At 38.9% G+C, this 10577-nt stretch overlaps 1 protein-coding gene across 1 annotated transcript; it reads left to right on the top strand.

The window, feature by feature from the left end:
* The first annotated feature begins 667 nt into the window (after nucleotides 1-667).
* On the top strand, nucleotides 668-8320 carry LOC124127096. The gene is made up of 5 exons (XM_048387030.1): nucleotides 668-744; nucleotides 1363-1438; nucleotides 1733-2020; nucleotides 3985-4287; nucleotides 6868-8320. The coding sequence occupies exons 2-5, from the start codon at nucleotides 1363-1365 to the stop codon at nucleotides 7251-7253; spliced, it is 1053 nt and encodes a 350-aa protein (XP_048242987.1). The 5' UTR covers nucleotides 668-744; the 3' UTR covers nucleotides 7254-8320.
* Nucleotides 8321-10577: the final 2257 nt, after the last annotated feature.

Here is a 10577-nt window from a genome sequence, read left to right as displayed (position 1 = left end):
CACTCACTCTGAGTATGTTGACAAAAAGTCACGTTCTAAAAATACTTCCATGTTTTCTAGCATGATGGTTTGCTTGTCCTTGTTGTGATCATTTTGATATAAGACATTTGTCACTGATACTAAAACACAATAAACATCTTTATTTTGCACCTCTTTGCTTTAAACCCAACTATATCCGTATTGAGTTTCATTTTTTTTCATTCTCTGTTACTTCGACTTTCAAAGTTGGTCATTTCAAGACCTGATGTACCACCTTCAGTCTGATATGTGTCTGCCAACGGTAAGCATTCCTTAAATTAATCATATTTAAATGATTTATAAAAGAGGTTACTACTTTTATATTGATTCTATATGTGGGAACTGATGTTGGTGTCCAGTCGTTGAATCACTTTCTATAATACGAAGTCTGCAATAGAGTTTATACTATATCATATCAAGTGTGCTTAGAAAAAGAGTAGTAAACGTGGTTGTGGTGTTTCCTTTGACAGATTGAGATATGTATATAGAAATAGACACTTACACTAGCAATACTACAGATGAACACAACGACCACATAGACAGCAATTATGTCATTGTTATCAATAGTGAATCGAACAAGGAACATAAAACTTTATCAGCACAATGATATGGCAATGATACGAGTTATTGAACAATTTACCGCGTCACATTGGGTCAGTACAACGTTGTGAAAACAGTCTATCTTCATGCTTCGTGCAACTGCTATCGACAAGGGGGAATCACAAAGTAAGTGCCACATTCGAAGAGAGAGAGAGAATGAGAGAGATAAAGAGATAGTGACTGAGCGAGTATGGTTTTACGCCCATTTAGAAATATTCCAACAATATCACTGCGGGGTACACCGGAAATGGGCTTCACATATTGTACCCATGTCGGGAATCGAACCCGGGAGTTTGGCATGATGAGCGAATGCTTAAACCACTAGGCTACCCGACCGCCCCCGAGAAGGAGATAGAGGGGAGAGGTAGAGTGTGTGTGTGTGTGTGTGTGTGTGTGTGTGTGTGTGTGTGTGTGTGTGTGTGTGTGAGTGAGAGAGAGAGAGAGAGATACATAGAAAGACACACATATAGCACAAGCGCACATACGAAAACACACTCACATAGTTTAGTATTGATTACATACTTGCTAACTCACTACACTCCGTATTTACTCTCCTTCTAGTTTAGTAGGTTGATACTAGTAAGTAACATACACCCCTATGTAATGCTGATAGAGTCGATGTGTTTATTAACCAGGGATATCGTGTGTACTAATGTAATCGGTAGTATTAATTACTAACACTTTCCGTAATTTTCAGACTAATCTTTTTAATTTAACGTTGATATAGTGTTCTTATTTTTACAGATGAAGCATTCAGTCATTCTGAAGGTCTTTCTCCTCTCGGTACTCACCATCTTCACATTTCACCTGACACAGAGCGGTAGGTGTCTGAAATGCGTTTATGCTAAATATTATGTTCATCCCGTCATCTCCGAGCTGCTAAGGTTACAGTTTGTAAGACAAACTATGTTAGAAACATTTCTCTTTCATTGCATAATGTACTGTATAGACAAATTGTGAACGAGGGTATGTACAACTATAACACATGTTTGTTTGTTGTTTAACGCCGCACTCAGCAATAGTCCAGCTATATGACAGCGGTCCGTAAATAATTAAAACATGTAAGATATGCTTACAAAATGATGTTGCTTTTTCCTAATTATTTTTGTCTCAGATACAGCTGTAATACACTGTCCTGACATAGCCTACTTGGGGACGTCTGCCCAAATTACCTGTTCCACGCCTGGCAACTTCACTAATACCATTTACTACTGCCCATGCGGAGTTGCACCACAGTGTCAGGTTTCAGGCTGCACCAAAGTATCAGGATATAATGCTTGCATCATCAACCAAACACAGACTGAAATCACGATAATCAGTGTACAGCCAAAACATGCAGGGAACTGGTCATGTACTGATGGAGGTGATGTGGGAACAAGGTTTTGTCATCTTGTCGTCGCAAGTACGTTGAAGTCTTTATCCATTTTGATATGCAATTATACTCATTTCTAGTTCGGACCCCTTCCGTGGCCAAGTGGTAGAGCGGAAGGTCCGGGGTTCGATTCCCGTCGGCGTAATACGTAAAAAGACGTTCAAAGTTAATACTTGTTGTTACCCTGTCTGGCGCCCGGCATTAAGGGACTTAAACAACTGGTCGGCTCGGAGTCAGTATACTGTGTGTGAGTGGGGTGTTCATGTTAAACTGCGGCATAATATCTCAGTGGTCTCAGTTATAGTTCGATGGATGTTGGGTAATGGTGGGAGGATGGAGTATGTATGTAAGCATGAGCATCGAACCATGAGGGCTGACCTAGTCTGACCTAGTCAGATGGTTGTAGGGATATGGTGGGTAAAGATGAATACGATGTGTGTGCGTACGTGGGCATACGAGGGTTGGCGAAGACATACACACCCGTGAATGCACATCGCTACATAAGTGCAATAATCTTGAAGGAGACGCTAAAAACCACTTCTTCTCACCTCACCTCATATTTAGTTCAAGCAAATATTTCAAACTCTCTCTAATTAATGTAGGATATAAGTTTGCGTCTCAAATGAGATTCTAGAATTGATATTGTCATGTTCTCGCAATGTCTCCCTGTCAAAATGTACCAAATCGCGATTATGCGACAATGCTAGAACGCGACATTTTGTCCATTTGTCCATTGTTGTGTTGTTGTATTGTCGCGCTTTAAATACTATTGATGACTTTTTCCCAAGGGTGGCAATACTGCATTGCTGTAGGTTGAACGTTATCAACTTGTCGCCCAATCTGAAATGTGTAAACAATTCTTAAAAATGCTCAACTATGCGACAACGTGAATGCGACAACGTGACATTTTGTTAATGTCGCTTTGTCTCCCTGTTCCATTGAATGGTACGCATTTGAAGTAAATTAGTTAATATACGCATGCGCAGAAAGAATTATGCTTCTTTTCAAACTCCAATAGCCTTACATAAGCTAAAATTATTATTCAACCAAAGTACCAACGGCAATGCGGGTTGCTTTTCTCAAAGCAAAAACAAATCTTCTATTGTAGCGTTTCCAAATACTTCAGATATCCTTATTGTAAGTGGCGTTTTTCCTCTAAAGCAAATGTGTTTTTACAGCAAGCAACACTCTCTTTGCATTTCTATGCTATTTTGATGTGGTCTCCAACAACATTTCAAATGGTTCAGGGACACTGTTGGCCCAGTCGTTTTAGCCGGCGTAATTGCTTGTGTAGAGTTGCGTTTCCTTGGCGCAAATGAAAGTATGAATGTGGTTTCTAATCCCAGCACTGACCACATGCATCACTTAGGACCTTCCTCTCAAGTGAGACGCTATGAAATAACGAATTATTGCTCAAAGCGGCGTTAAAAAACGAACTCGATCACTCACTCAAATCGAGGAATTTCGAAGGACTATGATCAAGTGTTCAAATGCTGATTCGTCCTGATTATGGTGTTTGGTTTGTCAGTGCTGTACCAACGCTGTGTCTAAGACCTGCACCACATTCGGTGGTGAACTGAACTGAACTGATACGCATTTAAATACTTTTTTCACACATTTTCTAAACTGCACATGAAACATAAAGCTGTCGCATTGTCGCCCTTTTGTAAACGTATAAAGTATAACTTCAATCGCGTCAATGCGACAACGTGACAATGGTAAAAATATCGCATCGTTGCATTGTCGCACTGTGGTTAATGTTGACAGCTTTTTGTTATTTTATTATTTATTATATACAATGCAAAGAAATTGGACAATGCCCCTTCTACGATTCCTTACATAAGCATGATCTTCATGGCTGTAATTGACATGTTGTTATTTGATGAATTAACCTGATATATTTATTAATACAATGATAAACATGTAGATTGTTATGTTCATGATATTACTCTAATCGAGACATGTACACGGTTATGTGATATTTGATGTTTTAGAGATTCCCTCGGTCAACATAACCAGTGATGTGGATGCTGATTCAGTGAATCTGGGTGACAGAATATCCCTCACAGTGGACATTCAAGACTACCACTGCTCTGACGCTTACAGCTTAACACTACAGATCGGGAGTGCCACCTATACATGTGAGACTGGGAGGAACGCTACTGTCGAAAACCTGACCCAAACTGTACCCATCAATGTAACACAAGAACACTTCGGGGGCGTGAAGCTTGTGTTTGTCTGTGGTAATCACCAGTGGAATATTACCCCTGAAGGTGTAAACGAGCTACAGCAGAACAGTAAGTATTATTCATGCCATGATTCACATGTAAGACAAATGTCTTTAACATAGTTAGGTTAGGGGACTGGGACATGTTTATCCATTGCATACATGCTACGTGCTAAATGTAACACTTTACACCATTTACAGAGGGTCCTGTTACTTTATTTTGCTATGTATTGCCAGTAGAAGTCAAACGTGCTGTGTTTTACGGATTGACTTCAAAACAGTGTATTCAAACTAGAAACGTTTACATGTGCGTAAAATAAGTACAATACTGACATACGACTCTTATCGTAAATCATGTTTCTTAACATCCAGTTGTTTATTTGATACCAAGACAGGTTTCCTAAAAATGAAGTGTAGTTTGGTTATTTGTTTGGAGGTTGCAACTACGTATTTAGTTAACATGAACCGAGCCATGTCAACTGGTTGCCAAGCAAGTTAACGCCACACAATCGTTTTCATAATGATAAGAAATCTCTACCAAAAGCTGAGTCCTATTCATGATTCCGACAATATCACAAGAATGTTTCTATCAAACAGTGATGAACCAGTGGTTCGGGAAAAAGTGAGCGTATTCTGCCCGACCGGTGGCACCCATTACAAAGACATGCATGAATACATGGTAAAAGTCAAAATAGGATATTGCCTCCCATTAAAGCAACTTATATGATATTGTTCTCTACATGTCAACCATAGAAAAAAATTGAAAGCCTACTGAGGCCCTTGATATTGTAACCCTGATCAAAGTAAGATACCCTAAGATGTCTTAGCACATCTTACAATCCTTCAGAAACCACACTTTGTCATTTAACGATAAATGAAAGTAAATAGTTCAAAGGCAATCACTGCAGACATGTTCACGCACCTCACATGTGTCCTCTGTATTATTTATACAGCACACATACTAAGTTCTAATCTTTTCAGTTTGTAAAATCATGGGGCTGGCATGCACGGAAATCTAATCCTGTCATACAATGTTATCTTTGTGGAATGTTAGACATAGGTGAGGAAACATAATACTTGTTTGTGTGTGATAGGAACAATCCCAAAACTGTCCTTTATCCAAGGGAAGCTACTCTTATCCCAGCCTATATGCCCTCACGCTTGTTTAACTGGAGCCTGTACATGTCCTTCACATACGTGTGTGGCTGTTTTTTTCTAGTCCGGGCTAATGCCGATTTTATAGAGCTAGGCAACTTGAGATCCTATGCCGCAGTTTAACAGTACAGTGACTCCGAGCCGACCAGTCCTTGTTTTTGCCCCTTACTCCCGAGCGAATTTTAGTTTTGATAAACTTTCTTCGTTTTTTTAATGATACCATTTATATGTCTGTAATGATACGATCGTTTCATTTTGGAGTTTTAGAAATTGATCGAATTTCTTTGGCTGTTCTGTTTATATACATTTTAGTCGCTGATCATCTCTCAGAAATAGACAAACCTTGACTTTATGAGTTTTGGAGTCATTTATCTTTTTAATACGTTCTGGCGCATATGGTGTTTAATGTACACTTTGTGGATTGATTTATGTTGGAGAGGACGAACAGGAATTATCGACAAAAGTAAGCATACATTGGGCATCAACAGAAATGTTTCAAATTGGTTTTACTAACATTTACATTCTGATAATCCCCGAAAAAGAAAATCACTGGATTCGACTGATGTGTACAGAAGGCCATATGCTGTAATAACAAAATTAAAGACGTTGACTGTCTTTCTAACCAGCAAATTGCCAACGTCAACGTATTGGGTCTATCTCCTGCCACACAAAGACGTCGACGGGAGTTTTGTTATAAAACGTGGTGACAATAGATCGGTGGAGCTTCAAACGTTATATGGTTGACATGTGGGAGACATTTCTAAATTTTAATTAAATGACAATAATGAAAGTCCCAAGCTGTTCCCTCATTTGTGTTTGTGACGTGTACCACCTGTGGGGCAGGATACGCGCGCCTTTTCACGAACACCTGGTGTCATGACTATGTAAATGTGGTTTATAAACACATGCTCATGGAACAATACAATCTACTCTTTGAATGTGGAAAGGGTTTTATCGCTTTTATTATTTTTCTTTCTAACATTTAGTTTATTGCATAAGAACGCAAAACACTCCAAGTTCAAACGATTTTGTAACATACACATAACAGTCCCATATTCTATACCATTTAACAAAACCTACTCCAACGATGTGTTTATAGAACAAAAGCAACCGGGCACAGATCAAACACAACTTTTGTAATCATAATCTGGTTGATCTGTATCACTTAACGAGTCGTAGAACCTTACTCTGCTCAAGTTGGGATACAGTTAATTAAGAGGGTGCACCATCAATCAACGAAGCAGCATGCGCATGTGACAATTCACGCAAACAAACTAACACCTACGAATATGGATTAAATTGTCCGAGTGAGTGTCGTGTAATTGTTGAGAAGTGATACACGGCCCATCTAATAATTCACGTCATCCTTAAAACTGTACCGTAAGAAACACTTTACAGTTTTTTTGTCTAAAATAAATGTTGCCATTGAGCATGTAAGAAACGCAAATTATTTACTGAAAACCATTGTATTTAAGAGACAACTATTCTGTTACAGGAACTAATGTACCAACCACTCTCTCCGTAGGAGCTCCGACAACAGCCATCCCTTCAAAGGGTGTTTCAGCTCTATTGATAGTTGCAGCAGGAGTTACTTCGGCAGTCGTCGTCATCCTAATTATCACCATCGCCTGCTGCTGTTGCTGTTGTAGAAAAAAGGTAAATCCAGCTGAACCACGTCAATCCAGTCTTCCCTCTGAGTCAAATACGGCTTATTCCGAAGCGGGTATAAGTTTTCAGGACGTTTGTAAAAGCAACGGCATGAACGGCAGTTCAGAGAGCTGCGCCACCCAGTGTTCGGTCATGACACTCAGAGATACTAAAGATCTGCATGACAGCATGGGGAACGGGGGATCTATATACGACAGATTATACATGAACTAGCCAGACTGTCAACCACTGCCAATAAAACCAAGCAGAACGTAACCGTACCACTGTTTAGCGATGCACAGAGCAGTAACGTTGGGGTTATACAATAATTATGATTGATCAAACGCAGCAAATTAAATCTTATTTTGAAGATAGATGTAACATGTTCATAACAAGCTGGTTTTTGCTGGTTGTGGCTCATGCATGTATTCAACAAGAGAAGGTACCCTAGTAGTGCAGAAGAGGGGTTAACATAATACGTCAATGATTGCTGTTCATTCTCATTGAAATCTGCACGTGTGATTTCGTTTTCCTTTTTGTGGAAACAGGTAGTTGGAGTCAGGATTGCAAGCAAGCATGTTATAGCTCTTTCTTATCTCATTCGCAACCAAAAATAATTGTACATCCCCTATCATTTATTCACTCACCAATTGTTTTTTATTTTTCAAAGTCGCTTGCAATGGATACATTATGTTGTTGTTTTTATGTTGATAACTTTCTTTTCATTATTGTTGTTTTGTTTGTATCATTATTGATGTGTATTAGTGTATTTCATATGTTTAACGTGGTTTTGTGGTTTAACGCCTCACACAGCAATGTATCAGCTTTATCATGGTGGTGTGTAAATAATCGAGGCTGGACAGGAAAATCCAGCGACTGACATCATTAGCATGGATTTATGCAAATCGGGATACGATTACATGCATCAACAAAGTCAGCCAGGATGACCACCCGACCCTGTTACATATTCATGTGCCATTGAAACAGGTGTAAGTGATAATGGCTTCAATAAACAAACATAAATGTTGAAATAATATAGATTAATATGATTAACACTAAGGTGGTCATGCAATGGACCATGTAAATTTAATGACTCAGTTAATAGCATATATCTATACCTAACTGGGATGTTGTATTTTTGGAAAGTGTTATTCGAATGAGTTTTAACGGCAAGCTACGGTCTGGTAATGGTTTTCCAATTGGTTACTGATACCACACATATGTTTGGTATGATAAATTTGCGAACTGCAATTGTTAGCTACTGTCATTGACACAATAATTATGCATTTCTATTTCCGTTCTCATTTTTCAGTATTGTTGTACATGTTTTGCGGAATCTGATGTGAATAGATGTAACTCATAAGTGTTTGCTTTTGGAAAATAAAACTTCATCAAAACTCTGAATGTTGTCGAGAAGAGATATTTAGAGATACTTGGCTTCTTCCAAAATCGTCGAATAGACTGAACCGGTTGTGAAAGATTGGAGACATAATTGAGTAGTTACCAACCACTTCATGACATTCTATGTATGTGTGTTGGATCTGATGGGTAGAGATGTAGGCTTAAGACCTTTTTGGGGGAATGGAGTTCGGAGTGTTATTGGATAACTATAATATACTGACATTTTCATTCTTTCATTCATGTCACTTCTGGCAAATCTATTAAATTACCCGAAGTGCCTGTAAAATATAACTCCTATTACCCTGTGGTTTTCTATAAAAACACCGAGATGAAGTGCTCGTAAAACATGATGTTCAACCAGTACATACCCATGTCCATGACGTTATGTCCATTATCAGAAAAATGGTAACAGCGTACAAATGAAATTTCACAGTCTGAATCACATAATACTTACTATCCTATCGCAGTGATTGTGCTGAATACATATTTCCAAATAAGGCAAAAATATCATAAATTTATTTCAATACGAGGGTTTTACTTCCCAACATATTTTGCAATAATGAAATCGTTTTCATCTCACAACGTTAATAGAATAACATGAACATTCAGCACAGAATATGTATAGACTGACAAGTACTTTATTATTATTCTACGCATAATACATGTAACTGAGAATGATTTATCTGAACAACTTGAACAGATATCTGACTCCTTTTGATATTTTCACTTTTCGGCGACAGCGGCCAAGCTTCCGAGACAGGTCAAGGTAGGGATTCTGGGGTGATGAGTGATGCACACACTAAAGTTGGTCTTGAAGTTATGAAAAGTGTGAGAGATGCGTAAACACGCCATTGTCCCACTATATATACAGCCTAAATAGCTACCGGAAATTTTTACACAGTGCCTTTACCGGACAGTACTGGAACATTCCATATGTTGATCCAACACACTTTACCATCCGCGTTATACCGTACACATCACACCAGCATTTAAATATGGTAACTTCCTGACGACTGCTTACATTACATAGAACTTCATTCCTGACGACTTATCATTTTCAAAACAAAATGCAATGAGCGTCTGAAGAATTTCAGCAGAAAAAAGTGTACCACAGTTACAATCATTGTTAAATAAGAAAATGCACACCCAAAAGGGGTGCCGGGTGGCCCAGTCGTCTAAGGCGCCGCGATTCGCTGTGCAGAGTTGCGTCCCTTGTGGACGCCAGAAAACAATGATTGTGTGTTCGAATCCCAGTTCGCCTCGAATTTGTTTCTAGTTTTGTCAGCACCATACCCGTGGTCGTGGGTTTCATCGAAGTGGTAAACGTCCGAGACCTGCATTACTTCGGGCTTTCTTCCCATATGAAGCTGACACGCTCTGATGTTACTGGAATAATGTTAAAAGTGGCGTTAAACCCAAGTCACTCACTTACTCACTCACAAAATGAAATAGTTTGTACTTTATTGATAAGTGATTTATTGTGTACTCACTAATGAGACTGATCAAGGACACGTGTCGTCACACCTACATGTAGTACTACACCAAGGAAGTTATACAATATTAGCGGTAGCCTGCAGCACATGCCAAGTGAAGCAATACCATGGGTACTAAGTGATTGCAGCCAATTTAAAAGAAAATTAAGTCAATTTGAATCAATTTACACAAAACATATCTGTGGTTGATATATACACTCTTCAAAAAAAGAAACGCACAGGAAGTATGTAGTTCACTGAACCTGAGTACACAGATTATCCATTATATGAATTGGATATATGTTACTTGAAAATGTTGGTGGCCTGATATTCGACAAACGGTGCGTCAAAACGCTGACATTGTCAATTTGCAATGTCTTAAGCGCCATTGTTCTCACACTTGTTCATTGAGGAAATCAGGAAAGAAACATGCACGTGCAAGTTATGGTATTAGTAACTCGTGGTAGTGGCAACAAAAAGGCAAGCATGAGCCAATAATTTGTCATTCAATTGTCAACATTTTTTCAAGTTCGAAAATGCTGAGACTCAGTGCTGCCGATCGGAACATCGCGATAGGACGTATCCAAGGAGGGGAATAGCAGTCCTCTGTTTCAAGCCAATTCAACGTCCACCACAGCACCATTTGCGCCTTTTGGACCGATACACCGATACACCCAGAAGACCT

This window comes from Haliotis rufescens, unplaced genomic scaffold (genome assembly GCF_023055435.1).
Source record: "Haliotis rufescens isolate VD_foot unplaced genomic scaffold, xgHalRufe1.0.p SCAF_63, whole genome shotgun sequence".
In the NCBI taxonomy this organism is placed as follows: domain Eukaryota; kingdom Metazoa; phylum Mollusca; class Gastropoda; order Lepetellida; family Haliotidae; genus Haliotis; species Haliotis rufescens.
Note: the sequence above shows the minus strand (reverse complement) of the source record. Positions and strands in the feature narration are given on the sequence as shown.